At 35.0% G+C, this 14,646-nt stretch overlaps 3 protein-coding genes across 5 annotated transcripts; 1 reads left to right on the top strand and 2 right to left on the bottom strand.

Moving 5' to 3' along the window:
• The first annotated feature begins 1,919 nt into the window (after positions 1-1,919).
• LOC141700375 (uncharacterized) lies at positions 1,920-3,125 on the top strand. Its single transcript, XM_074504155.1, has one exon. It carries the CDS (start codon positions 1,920-1,922, stop codon positions 3,123-3,125), a length of 1,206 nt encoding a protein of 401 aa, XP_074360256.1.
• Positions 3,126-4,458: 1,333 nt separating this feature from the next.
• Positions 4,459-8,325, bottom strand: LOC141700376 (uncharacterized). 2 transcript variants are annotated; one of them, XM_074504156.1, is made up of 2 exons: positions 5,322-8,325; positions 4,459-5,206 (listed from the first exon to the last, which is right to left on the bottom strand). In XM_074504156.1, the coding sequence occupies exon 1, from the start codon at positions 8,082-8,084 to the stop codon at positions 5,610-5,612; it is 2,475 nt and encodes an 824-aa protein (XP_074360257.1). In that variant the 5' UTR covers positions 8,085-8,325; the 3' UTR covers positions 4,459-5,206; positions 5,322-5,609. The 2 variants fall into 2 exon arrangements, with proteins under 2 accessions (XP_074360257.1, XP_074360258.1); XM_074504157.1 differs by having other exon boundaries at positions 4,459-5,198.
• Positions 8,326-9,275: 950 nt separating this feature from the next.
• LOC141700382 (pentatricopeptide repeat-containing protein At1g80150, mitochondrial) lies at positions 9,276-13,496 on the bottom strand. Of its 2 annotated transcripts, XM_074504167.1 has the most exons (4): positions 11,935-13,496; positions 11,679-11,746; positions 9,994-10,818; positions 9,276-9,669 (listed from the first exon to the last, which is right to left on the bottom strand). In XM_074504167.1, the coding sequence occupies exon 1, from the start codon at positions 13,354-13,356 to the stop codon at positions 12,166-12,168; it is 1,191 nt and encodes a 396-aa protein (XP_074360268.1). In that variant the 5' UTR covers positions 13,357-13,496; the 3' UTR covers positions 9,276-9,669; positions 9,994-10,818; positions 11,679-11,746; positions 11,935-12,165. The 2 variants fall into 2 exon arrangements, with proteins under 2 accessions (XP_074360268.1, XP_074360267.1); XM_074504166.1 differs by lacking the exon at positions 9,994-10,818.
• Positions 13,497-14,646: the final 1,150 nt, after the last annotated feature.

The raw sequence follows: 14,646 nt of genomic DNA, 5'->3' as shown, positions 1-14,646 counted from the left end.
GAATTTTGAGGAGATAGTATTTTACATACTTCACATCTTCCGCTTGGTCATCTAATTGGTATAGATATTTTTCATAATCACAGAAAAATTGATCTAGGAAACATATATCACAAAACTGCATATTAGTGATCCTAGTTCTTGCCTTTTCTTTTATTCTTAATAACTCCTGCAGTTTATTAGAAGCTTGATTAATTCCTAAGAACATTGTATAGATGCCATCTAATACATTTTCAAAGGCTGTAACGGGACTCATGACTGGTTCCCAAGTGGTGTTTTTAATAAAATTATTAATGACACCTAGAGTCTTATGTTCGATCAATAATAAAACTGTGTTTTGATCATCATAAGCGTCTTTGTTAGTCTGAATAATAAGACTAATTTCTTTTGCCCAGGTGTCTATGAGCTCTTTTATGTTTGGCTTTCCGTCAATATTTAAGATATTATTACCAAAAATATTAGAATTTCCTTTAGCCTCAGAATTATTAAAAGGATAGAAATTACCTTTCCTTTTTCTGCTTCTTTCAGGTTTCTTTGTACCTGATGTTTCTCCTGATTCTCTTTTTGGTGAAGAAGATGCTGAAGGAGGTGCTGAAGTTTGATGAGTGTTCATCCTGAGGTTTTCTATTTCCTCATCTTCAGAACTATCAACTTTTGTTTCTTGAAGGTCTTCCTGTTCTTCAGAACTGAAACTTTCAATTGTGTTAAGAATGTTGTAATCATTAAAACCAAATAAAGATTTTAATTCATTACTGTCTTCTATTTCTTGGTTGGCTTTAGATTCATCATCTAACTCCATTAACCTGATTGCTTGTTCGAGGACTTTATAGTTGTCATCGTTAACCTGCAATTCTTCTTCTTCTATGTTATCCCAGAAGAATTTTTCTACTATTTTTATGTAATTCATGTTGATTTCTTCTTAACACCGAATGGCCACGTCAGACTGCCAGGATTTTTTCCAGTTCCTAGCTCTTCGTTCCCGACACTATAGTTGGGGTAACTATATTTCCAGATCCTTGATTTACGCTCTGGATCGTCATCTCTCAGTATTTGGAAAAATTTTCAAAATCACCTAATATCTTCAACAGATATTCTACTTCTTTGAAAGGGGGAGTAATGTGAAAATAAAAATTCTGAGAGACATAAAAAAGCTCTTAGTAAAACAGAACGCTAATATTGAAAAATTAGAAGTTCAGTTGTCACAGCTTAGAAACACTAAGTGTGATAATGAAGTTATTGACTGCAAGTTCAATGAAATCATAGAATACCTTAAGAAAATCTTAGGATGAGCATTAAGGAATTACTAGAGGATTTCGATAAAAATATTAAGCCACAAATATGAGAAATCCTTAGGTTGCTTAAAATTCAGCATGCTAACCATGTTACTGATAACATTGAGGCAGCAGCAGCAAAGATCATTACTGAATTGAAAGCAACAATTTAAGAATGTCCTTCAAAGAAAGACGGCATAAAGGAAAAGAAATCATCACAACAGATGAAGATCCAGAGCATAAATCAAGGATCTGGAAATATAGTTACCCCAACTATAGTGTCGGGAACGAAGAGTTAGGAACTGGAAAAAATCCTGGCAGTCTGACGTGGCCATTTGGTGTTGATTAGAAATCAACATGAATTACATAAAAATAGTAGAAAAATTCTTCTGGGATAACATAGAAGAAGAAGAATTGCAGGTTAACGATGACAACTATAAAGTCCTCGAACAAGCAATCAGGTTAATGGAGTTAGATGATGAATCTAAAGCCAACCAAGAAATAGAAGACAGTAATGAATTAAAATCTTTATTTGGTTTTAATGATTACAACATTCTTAACACAATTGAAAGTTCCAGTTCTGAAGAACAGGAAGACCTTCAAGAAACAGAAGTTGATAGTTCTGAAGATTAGGAAATAGAAAACCTCAGGATGAACACTCATCAAACTTCAGCACCCCCTTCAACATCTTCTTCACCAAAAAGAGAATCAGGAGAAACATCAGGTACAAAGAAACCTGAAGGAAGCAGAAAAAGGAAAGGTAATTTCTATCCTTTTAATAATTCTGAGGCTAAAGGAAATTCTAATATTTTTGGTAATAATATCTTAAATATTGTCGGAAAGCCAAACAGAAAAGAGCTCATAGACACCTGGGAAAAAGAAATTAGTCTTATTATTCAGACTAACAAAGACGCTTATGATGATCAAAACACAGTTTTATTATTGATCGAACATAAGACTCTAGGTGTCATTAATAATTTTATTAAAAACACCACTTGGGAACCAGTCATGAGTCCCGTTACAGCCTTTGAAAATATATTAGATGACATCTATACAATGTTCTTAGAAATTAATCAAGCTTCTGATAAACTGCAGGAGTTATTAAGAATAAAAGAAAAGGCAAGAACTAGGATCACTAATATGCAGCTTTGCAATATATGTTTCCTAAATCAATTTTTCTGTGATTATGAAAAATATCTATACCAATTAGATGACCAAGCGGAATATGTGAAGTATGTAAAATACTATCTCCTCAAAATTCCACTGGTAGGATTAAAAGCTTTAGAAAGATTTAATCTAGAAGCTACTGGTCCAGCAGAGTATAGTTTAGCCTATGCTCAAAGAATTGTTAAAGAGGAAATCTCAAAAATTTGCGATTTAACAAAGAAACAAAAGCAGCTGAAATCTTTTAGCAAACAGTGTTGTGAAAAGATTGTTGAAAAACCATTTGAGTATGGATGTAGGAAATCTTCGTACAAGAAGCACTACAGGAAGAAGTCTTATAAACATAAGACTACTTACAAGTTTATCAAGAAGAAAAAGCCTTATAAATCAGGTAAGTATTTCAAGAAAAAATCGTCCAAGAAATTTTCTAATGACAAGAAAAAGTTTTGCCCAAAAGGCAAGAAAAATTGCAGGTGTTGGATCTGTAACGAAGAAGGACATTATGCAAATGAATGCCCTAATAGAAAGAAGAATGACGACAAGGTCCAAATGCTAGAACAAGTTTATTCTTTAGGATATATTCCTATTGAAGACCCTTATGAAGATACTCAAGAAGTATATTCAATTGAAGAATTGGACCCTGGACTAATAGAATCAGATTCTAATGAATCAACTTCCTCAGAATCCGACTGAAGAAGAAGAAGTGATGACCAACATCACTAATCAAAACTCTATTTATATCTCAGGTAAGTTAAAATTTACAGGATATAAACAGATTGAATTACATTGTTATGTTGATACAGGCTCCAGCCTTTGCGTACCAAGTAAACATGTTATTCCACCAGAACATTGGATTAACGCAGAAAGACCTATACAAGCAAAAATTGCTAATGGGAGCACCATTACAATCAGCAAGGTATGTAAAGACCTTAATATACTGATAGCAGGTGAAATATTTCATATTCCTACTGTTTACCAACAGGAAGTTGGAATAGATTTTTTAATTGGTAATAATTTTTGCCAATTATATGAACCATTCACTCAGTATACAAAAATGATTATACTAACCCTTTCAGGTCAAGAAGTATATATCAGAAAAATAATAACAGCTCGTAAAGTTGGAGTTCCAGGTTTCCTAGAATCAATGAAAAAGAATTCTAAAACCAAAAAACCTGATGCTATTAATATCAGCACTAATAAAAAATTTCTTTTACAGAGGGGGAAGGATGTTATTAGAAGATTCAAAGAATTAAATGATTGTAAAAATTTAATTCTTGATATAGAAAAGAAGACTATAATCGAAGGATTATTAGACTCTGTCTGCTCAGAAAATCCACTGGATCCTACAAAGACCAAGAAATGGATGAAAGCAGCAATCAAGCTCAGAGATCCTAAACCTGTAATCAAGGTTCGACCTATGAAGTACAGCCCACAAGATCGTAAAGAATTTGGCATACAAATTCAAGAGCTTCTGGATATGAAGATCATCATACCCAGTAAATCACCTCATATGTCTCCAGCATTTCTTGTAGAAAATGAAGCTGAGAAGAGAAGAGGGAAGAAAAGAATGGTAGTCAACTATAAAGTAATCAATGAGGCTACACTAGGAGACAACCATAACCTACCAAATAAGGATGAACTTCTCACCCTTATCCGAGGTAAGAAAATGTTCAGTTCATTAGACTGTAAATCTGGTTTTTGGCAGGTATTGCTAGACGAAGAATCACAGTTCTTGACAGCTTTTACATGTCCCCAAGGACATTATCAATGGATCGTGGTGCCATTCGGTCTTAAGCAGGCTCCTTTCATTTTTCAAAGACACATGCAGGATGCATTCAGGTCATTTGAATCATTTTGTTGCGTTTATGTTGATGATATCCTAATCTTTAGTGATAATGAACAGGATCATTTAAGGCATTTAGCAGCAGTTCTAAAGAGATGTCAACATCTTGACATAATTTTATTCAATAACATTGGTAAGACTATAAGCCATATTAGTCAAAAAAAAATAAAGTACATGTCGGACATAACTTGCAAATTTTTGCTTATAACTTGTAACGTATTTATAAATTCACTTATTTCGAAGATTTACATACTAAACACTACAATGAGTGATCAAAATTCTCCGGAATTATCATCACCACCTGCAGGAAAATCAAGACTTCGACAAGCCATTGACATGATAACTACATTAATAATTCAATCTCATTCAGTCAAAGTCTTTACATCTATATGGTACATGATTCGAACCAGGCTTCACGAGCTTCTCGTTGCTCTTTACATCTATTGGTTTGCTGCTCTGAATTTGATGCAGACAATCCATTTCCGAAACTTAACTGGCAGAACTTGTTTTCATCGCCCGTAGCAGGATGTGATCCATCATGTCTGCCACGGTAAGTTGATAATCCATGAGGCTCAATGTAATCAGCTCTCGCAGACCCGGCTACAGTTCTGTGCACGGAAACAGGGGCTTCAACTGACTGCAAAGGCAGTACCAGAAAGTGCTTCAAGGGTTATATTCTTCCCGGAGTTACTACGAGGCCCATCTGCCTCCGTAGACTTGTCAAGCGCATTTCCAGTATTGCATATTTCAGGAATAAGTGATTGGTCAGCTGGTCCAATATCTACATTGGAGGATGGGTTCAAATCTTTAGGGTTTGTCCCTCCATATTTTGGACAATATGGAGTAGATTACAATAGTAACACATCCTCTTGCTAAGTTCCAAACTTCAAGGTGAAGAGACAATTAAGACCAGAAACTGCACTCTGCATACCTTGCAACATAAAACACTTGGTTACTGTGTAGAACTCGAAAAATCAATACAATAGAGCAGTATGGCAGAATTGCTTTGTATAAAAGTGAGAGAAAGAGTGCCTATACGGCTATACCTGAGTACTTCCCAACTTGATAGCGATCCATCTATGGGAACAGCACGTAATTTGCACAACGTGAGCCATGAAATAAGAACATGAAGGAGCTCGCATATTATAACTTGCACGAGATGGCCAGCACAAACCACAATGTCTTGTGTCCCTTTATCAATTGTACCAGAATCTTGGAGCAATACAAAGTTTTACTTCTTAAGTTTCGTTCCTACCTTTCCTTTCAAAGCTGCTGTCAATCTTTGAACTAGAACGATGTTTGTCTTCTATGCCAAAAAGCAAATTCCAGTTCTGCTAAGTCCCTGAAGCCTTAAGATCAGTGACTTCTTGATCATGAGACCTGTAGTCTTCAACCAAGGAATGCAAAATAAGTGAAGCCTTAGAACTCGCTCCATGAGGCAGATACTGGTCTAATATTAACGAGTATTTAAGAGCAACATTGAGCTCTGAGCCATTTAAGCTGCAGGACATGATGCTCTCCCACTCGCTAGATTTTCCTTCCAAGCAGATACAATGTAGCAATGCTGCAAACGTAACAGAATCCGAAAGACAGCCCTTCCTGGCCATCTTATTATGCATCTGCAGAGCAGTGTTCAGCATTCCATATAGACAAAGGCATGCAAGAATAGAATTGTAGGCAGCAGTTTGTGGACTCCAACCATCTGATATACTCCTTTCAAAGAAATCCAGAAGCATAGACTTCTTCTCCTCCTGAGTACCATTTCGTACTTCAGGGAGTGCATTATTTAAGAATCCATTTACTAAATAGTGGAAGGTAACATCATTGGGAATGCATTTCTTAACCAACATTTGTTCAAAAAGGGATGCCGCTTTGGAAAGGCTCCCCTCCTTGCAGAAGCTTCCGATTAGTATACTGTAAGTAATAACATTAGGCATCAATCCATGTGTCTGCATTTGCCTGAATAAATTTTCAGCTCCAATGGAGTCTCCATTGCGACAAAAACCATTAATTAGACAGCTGTAAGTCACAACGTTTGGCTTGCAGTTTCGTTTCAACATTTGGGTAAAAAACCCTAATGAGGCTTTTAAGTTATGTTGCTTTACATATCCATCTATAATTGTAGAAAATGTAAACTCGTCAGGGAAATTATGCTCCTTTATCATTCTATTGATGCAGGATACTGCATCGTCCATCTTGCCAAATCTGCAATATCCCTTGATCATTACATTATACCCCACAACATCATGGTCTATACCCCTCTCAATATTTTGCTCAAACAGTTTCTTTGCCTCATCAAGTTCACCATTTCTTATAAATCCATCAACCACAGTGGCATGTACATATGTGTCAGGTAGAACATTTCTGTCAAGCATTTCAGAAAGCATATCTTTTGCAGCCTGCAGTCTTCCTTTTTTGCAAAGTCCGCTCATTAGAACATTGTAAATACCTGCATCTGGTAAAACTCCATGCTCCGTCATTTTTCCCATAATTGATAATGCAACGTCAACCTCACCTATTACCACAAACCCATGAATAAGGGCTCCATAAGTTGAGAGGTCAGCTTTGTGGCCACCGTTTGTCATTTGGAGAAGCAAATGCGAAGCCCTGTCAAAATTTCCCTGTTGGCAATAGACATGTATCAGAGGAGTATAACTAAATTTGTTAGGTACCAATCCCTTCTTCGTTCCCAGTTCAAGCAGCTGTTCAGCTTCCCCAACATTGCCATTTCTACAAGAACCAGCAATCAGAGTGTTATATGTCACTATATTTGGCTCACAACAACTCTCAATCATCTTTCTTAAAGCATCAACTGCTTTCACCGTGCAACCATGCTTATATCGAGCATCAATAATGTTATTACACATTTGAACATTCACCGACAAACCATATAATTTCATATCTTTCAACATTTTATCAACCGACTCAAAATCCCCCTTCTTGCAAAACCCATTCACAAGTGCGCCATACGTTTCTACAGTCGGCAAAATTCCCTTAAGTTTCAACTCCTTAAAAAGCAAACAGCCTCCGCCAACATCACCATTCCTACAATATCCATCAATAAGAGTATTATAAAAAACAACATTTGGCACACAATCACGTCCCCATCTATCCTCGATCAACTTCCTACCCTCCTCCATCTTACCTTCCTTACACAACCCTCGCAAAACTATACAAGTACTATAATTATCCACACATACATCCTCACTCCCACCATCTCTCTCAACCATTTCATCATAAATTCTCCGCGCAACATCAAACCTACCAACCCTCACAAGCGCATCAAGCACAGCATTACATCCCACAACACTCGGAACCACACCACATTTCTCAACCGCAAACTTATAAAACTCCAAGGCCTTATCAACCAATCCATTACACGAATACGCACGAATAACATCATCCACCGCCTCACAACTAACCAAATTCTCCTCACAATTCAAACTCTCCAACAAACTCTCAATATCCGAAAAATCTCGAAACCTCGCCAACAGCCTCAACAGAGAAGAATAAGCAAACCCATCAAGTGAACACCCATAAGGCCTCTCATTAACCCAATAAAAGAATTTTAAACCCAATTCCGAGTCTTGAATTTTATCAAACACTAAGTGTGCAATGTCTGATGGGACAACCTCGTATGCCGACAACTTGGTTTCAAGTGTTTGTTCCCATTGAGTGTGACGAGTTCTAAGAATGTCGCATACTTGGTTGACTATTCTGTTGATGTTTGTCGAAGATGGGTAGATTGAAGATGGTTTGAGTTTGGTTATTTGACGAGGTTTGATACGAGATAAAAGGGACTTCGACATAACCAAACACAATATGTAAGTATTGTAATAACGCTAGTATTACTGTTGTATGTATCTTTCTAGTTCAATACAACTACAGGTGATGCCAACATGTTTGAACTCTTGTTGTACAGACATAGTTTGTCAGATGCACACTCCAGTTTACAGCTGAAAATTTGAAATTTTTACATTTTTTTAAAAAAATGCCCGAAAATTTGTGGAAAATGTATTGGACAAAGAGAAAACAATATTTTTGTTTGCAAATCAAATTGTTAATACGTACGTATTAAGGCCTTCCTTCGGGAGAAAACTCTCTTATTAGACCGTAGTGAACCCTTAATTCTATTAGAGACATTCATCAACTTCGTTGCTAATATAGAATAATAATTATATTTAAATATAATAAAACTTTTGACAATTGAAATTTTCAAAAAAAATGATTTTAAATTTGATTCTGCTGTAAAATAATTTGGGATAAATGGGATTTTATTGTTATTCTACTACTGAACCATTTTAAATTATTTTATCAAATTTTAATAATTTTTTAAATAAAAACATGTGCAACTTTGTTTTTAATTTATTAATTAAAATTTGAAACTATATATGATGAAAAATGAAAAAAATATTATGTATTTATATTTTTAAAATTATAGTTTTCCACGGACCTTTATCCATGGCCCTCGGATTGTCACCTATATACAAGGAGTGCATTCCATCTCATTTATCATTTATGAGTAAATATCCAATACCATGACAACTGACCATTCGGGAACTGTTTCGGGAACGGTTTTTGAAAACCCGACATTGACATTTCTCTCTGATGAAACATTCTTGATGAACTTGTTTTCATTAAAAAAAACTAGGATAAATTTATCAGTGATGTCATCAAGTTGTCGGGAGAAGTTAGTTCAATATATAAATTATAGATATAGAAATTTTTACGATTTTTCTACAGCATACAATAAGAAGTTAAGAAGTCATATGGATTGATTTTTGATGAAAGAGTGTAGGGGCTGTAAATATGAAGTTTTAGTTTATGCAGCTCCAAGTTTTTTTTCTTTTTTAATATAAATAATGCAAGTAAAATATAAACTTATGGATTTTTTTTGGTTCCTGGCATTTTTCAATAGATAATCATCATATCTTTCCCCACTATGTATACAATATTCCAAAACAAAAGAGTTCTCACTCCATAATTCATGTCAAAAAATATCAAAAAATTAGATTCATGATAGAAAACATCGAAATCCAGATAAAATCGCGATACTTGTAAATTGGTGAAACCAAAATTGTATCGACACTTTTACGTCTGTACACGTATTGCCTACTAACGTTATCTCTTCTTTGTGCTATCGAAATTCACTACTCATCGTGCAAAAATTTGTCAACAAGATTGTGCGACTTCAGTGTAATGTACAGTCTGCTACAATCGAATCTTAATTTCCTTTGAAGCTGGACTTTTACAGCTTTGTACACCATATCCTCATTGCCCTCTCGTAGCATAACTCCTCTTGCTGATCAGCTTTTCGGACAGAGAAACATAAAACAACTCGGAATGTTTAGTTTCACGCTTCAGATATTGTGCATGTCTCCTGATGTTTATTGCCTACATAAAAAAATCAAGATAAGTATAAACTTTAACTGATGCTACAGCATTCAAGTGTGCATCACCCATATGTCAAATAATTCACCAAGAATAAGCGGAAGTTTTATATTTACACAAACAAATAAGAAGTCCCTGATAATTAAAAACAAAAAACCAAATAAGAAGTCATGTTCACATAGAGAAGCCCTGCATCTGACGATAGGGGTTAAGATACATAAGGGACGCAGGGTTAGTGATTTACAAACCTAAATTTCCATTTTTTTTACATTACAGTTTCAAATTAAAACCAGAAAAAAAAATGGCATCATAAACCATTAGGCTTACCCTGTGAATCGGTAAGCACCAAGCTTATACCTTGTTAGCACCAAGCTTGTACTTGTAAATCTGTTGCATTGATCCTGTTCACAGTAAGTGTGCTTAAATAATATTTTCCTACTGTCTTGATTGGGCTCATCTACACCCAGCAGAACTAAATGGGCTTGACAGAGGCATTATGTCGTTTTCTCAATTAAAATGAGAGACCAACATCCACTGCCAACATTAATGTGCCAAGTTTGCTCATGTTGCCTTCATATGTGAACCATCTACTATTAAGGGAGGGCTGCCTTTTTCCGCACAGTACTACAAAAAATCAGTTTCCTTAATTTGGATTTATCCACACTGTCACCTTCTTATCATACTTCCATGTATCTGGTGTCTCGCAAGTTCTGTAATCCTGCCACCACTTATGCTGTAGTACAAATTTCCAAATTCCCATCAAGTATTCCCAGAAATTATGTTCCAACATCATCTCAGAATCCTCCAAGATTATCTCTACCCACTTCGAAGAAGTAAGATACCATTAAAGAAAACAAATCCTTTTACTATTCTGCTAATCTAAAATCTAGAATATTTCTAATAATCTAATTTAAAAAAATACATAAAAAAATTCAATACCAACTAATATCTAATATATACAAATTAATACATAAATTTCTTTGTCTGCATCACTCTCTTCTTCGTTGGAGTTCACACGTTCTCTTCTTCCTTTGAGTCACGTTTGACAGTGATTAAAGGCACCATTCAATGGAATTAGTGTATGTCACAAATTTTCACTTTCTTCTACTTTATCTAAAGCGAAGCCGCCTTCCTTTTTCTCTTTCATTCTATCTGTGATTCAACTCAAACCGCAACCCTTACAATACTATTCTAAAATATCAAGTAGAAACCTTACATAAAAGACCTACTACAAATCATGTTCTATCATGTTTAAGCTCTGGTAAGTTCTTTCTGCAATTGCTTATTCAATTCAATACTATTTAAAGTACAGAAAGCCTGCATAGACCTCTATACAGATTCTAAGCAAGGGAGCGGCTCAACCTATCAAAGCATATTTCTCCCTCCATGGGACACTGCCACAGCAAGAAAAACAGCTAGCATTGCTCAACACCGTTATCAATTCTATTGTCACTCCGAGTAGCTCTATGTCTCTCATCATTAATACACATCAACCACTAGACATGGAAAGTGTTTGTGTTACATGAAATATATGCATATGAGTGAGTTTAATGCAATTCAAGCATCTTTTTCATCCTCAGGCCTTGGCTACATAAGTTTTGTTTGACTGTTCCATACCACCATCGGAGTCTATAACTATTCAGACTTGGTGATAATGTATATTAGTTCTCATGATGTATAGTACGAAAGTAAACTATCAACATGTCGTCCACATGCATATTTAAGTGTAGAAGATTGTTTGCACACAAAAACTTGGAAATCTTATTCAACATGTACACAGATAATAAAAATAAATTATCTAACTAAAACAAATGCTAATATATATTTCTCCATTGATTAGAGGGAACAGATAGAGGAATAGTAGGAAAACTGTGAACAAACTTTAAACTTGTTGGGATTGGATACAGAGATGACGGAAGATTATAATATTTACCAAAAAAAAACAAATTTTATTCCATTGTCACCTAATACCATTAATTCCAACCAAACGGAGCATAAGATTGTAAAATTACCATTCCAGCAGCTTGCTATGCAAGAGGTGTTCCGAGCCATTTTATCATCAGCATCAATATTCACTAAACTGAGCAAGACATAAATAATGTAAGAGTAAGACTTCACTGACCTAAAACCAAAATTATAATAGCTAGTAGATATACGAATACAGGGGTTTGTGTGTGTGTAAGTGCATCCCTGAGCGTGTGTTGTGTGTGTGAATGACATATGTATATAATATAGAGAGAAAAAAGATATATAGGATTAAAAACTTACAAAAATTGAAGTAGCAACCACCATTATGACCTGTATTTTTTCTGAAACATGATTAAATAGTATGGCTGACAACAAATTAAAAATATAGGCAGTCTTCTGCCTTGATGTAATCCGTAAAAATTTGTACTATCAATTATTTCATCTGTCTGAAAAGAATGTATAAAATGACAGCAGACCCTTATAAGCTGCTGTGACGGTCAATTATTAAAATCAGCTTTACAACAAAATTCTTCATCTCTGTGACAAAATTGACTTCATGGCATCCACTTGCTGTACAGGAAACGGAGGTACCCTGTTCTGCGCCAAAGTAATAATAAACTCAACCTTTTGGATTTTGCCGTTCCTTTTAAGGCCTTGGAGTAGCATATAAATAGTAGCCACATTGAGGGAACGATACTTATTCATACAATCTTTACACATCGTATATGCTAAATCAAAGTCACCGGCTTTACAAAGGTAATGAATCATAGTCTGATAAATCTTGGCATTAGGCTTGTGACCCTCATCATGCAACGCAGAATAAACCCGCTTAGCCATGTCCATATAACCGGCTACACAGAACCCTTTAATAACCAAATTATAAGTAACCTCATCCGGTCTAATCCCAATATATCTCATCATACCCATCAAACTATTAGCTTGCCAAACTCTTCTCCCGCTAACTAAATACTGAATCCTAATATTAAACGTAGTCAAATTAGGTAAACAACCCCTTTTCACCATAAGATTCCACAACCCATTCCCAATCTCCCACCCATTAATCTTATAAAAAGCCGAAATGAGCGTAGTATACGTAATCACATCCGGTTTAACCCCCAATTTTTCCATCTGAGCCATAACCAAACACGCCTTATCACACAACCCCATCTCACAAAAAGCCTTAATTATAATATTAAACGAGTACTCATCCAAACTAATCCCAAACCTCAACGAAACCCGATCAAGAAACCCCTCAATGGCACCCAAATCCCGCGTCTTACACAAAACCAACAATGCAGCATTAAAAGACTTAACAGTTCTCCTACACTTAAACAAATGCATATCGTAAAAAGTACTAATAGCATGCTTACACATTCCAGCATTTCCATACAACATTATAATTCTTACTATAAAACCTTCTCGTCGCGCTTGAGGCAAGCCCTTTTGCTGCTCCAACAAGTCCTCAATGTAATCAAATCTCCCAGCTCCAGCTAATCTGCTCACAGTGTCTTCAAATGCGAATCGATTTTCGACAACGAGCCTGTTCTGGGCGTTGGCTTTGAATAGATGATAGAGCCTTTCTGGGTCTCGTTCGGATTTAAGTTTGATGAGAGCAGGTGGGTCGGAAAGAGGGGCGGCGGTGGAAAAAGAGGCGGCGGCGGCGATGAGGACGGCGGCGTTGTTGAGAGTGCCTAATCTGATAACAGAACGGAGAGAGAGCATAATAAAAGTGGGTTAAACCATACCCACATCAACCCGGATGGATCAAAAGGGTTTAAGGGTCATGGTGTTTTAGGGTTTAAAACTAAATCTTTAGTCCTCCAATCTTGTACCTCATTGTGGTAAGTAGCAACTAAACAAGTGCTCCCACCTTTTCGAGTTTTACGTGTATTTTAAGATATTTGACCGCATATTTTTGTTAATTATTTAATTATTTTCGTAAATAATAACATTTGATTGTTTTTTAGGTAACACAAGTTTACTTCACCGTGGATAAAGAAAATTTTTTTACTTATGTTTTTCTTAATTTTTCATATTTATTAAAAATACGGACAATAAAAAAAGTATATAGGTAAACGAGAAATAAACTGCGCTGTAATATTTTGTTGAATTGATAATTTCTATCCTACGAAAAATGTGTTTCATGATTATGATATGTTACTTGTTTATCAGTGAAAATATTAACGTTTTTTTATAAAAACAAAGAATTAAGGGTCATAAACATCTGGCAAAGATAAAATGCATTTTAAGAAAAATATTGTAAAATACGTTTTTCTGAAATATTTTTATAAAAATACAATTTTGAACTTTGTAACCATATTGGAACGATAATTGATCAAAATTAATCACAAATGTACTTTAATTTGAAAATAATTAAATTTTTAGCAACTTGACCCATTAAACTTTTGATAGTCGCCTATGATATCATATGCGATAATCCGATTCAAATCTTGATTTTTTTTCAGAATTAATCAAATCAGGATACCGAAAAATCGAATCAAGTCTCAATTTCGAGTCCGAACTAAATCGAAGTTTATTAACCCATGCGCAACGAACTTGGATGGTCATTGACCTCTAAAAAATTACCGCATAAACTAACTCAAAATCTCAAATATGTTCATGGGACGATCAACATATATCTGAACTAAAAATAAGTATTTACCACAAATCTTATGAAATAAGGTTTTATCAATGATAACATTTTTGAAACCACTGTCCATTAAAAACTGTGGAAGTGTTTTTGTTTTAATTCATAAATTTCTAATTTTTCAAGTGAACTCTTCAACAAATGTGTTATTATACATTTAAAATTAAGAAAAACATATTTGTATTGATTTTATGAAAATATATCCACCAAATGAATTTGACTATTGAGTATTTATAGCCGGCCAAACGGCTAAAAATATAGGTGATGTTATTTTGACACGATTAAATTTCCTGACTTCTGCTGCGATCGAGCTTTGTAAGATAGTATATTTTTGTGAAATAGAATGTGACAGCGAGATATTTTGG

This window comes from Apium graveolens, unplaced genomic scaffold, assembly GCF_009905375.1.
Source record: "Apium graveolens cultivar Ventura unplaced genomic scaffold, ASM990537v1 ctg2287, whole genome shotgun sequence".
Classification (NCBI taxonomy): domain Eukaryota; kingdom Viridiplantae; phylum Streptophyta; class Magnoliopsida; order Apiales; family Apiaceae; genus Apium; species Apium graveolens.
The sequence above is the reverse complement of the archived record's forward strand: the minus strand, read 5'-3'. Positions and strand labels throughout refer to the sequence as shown.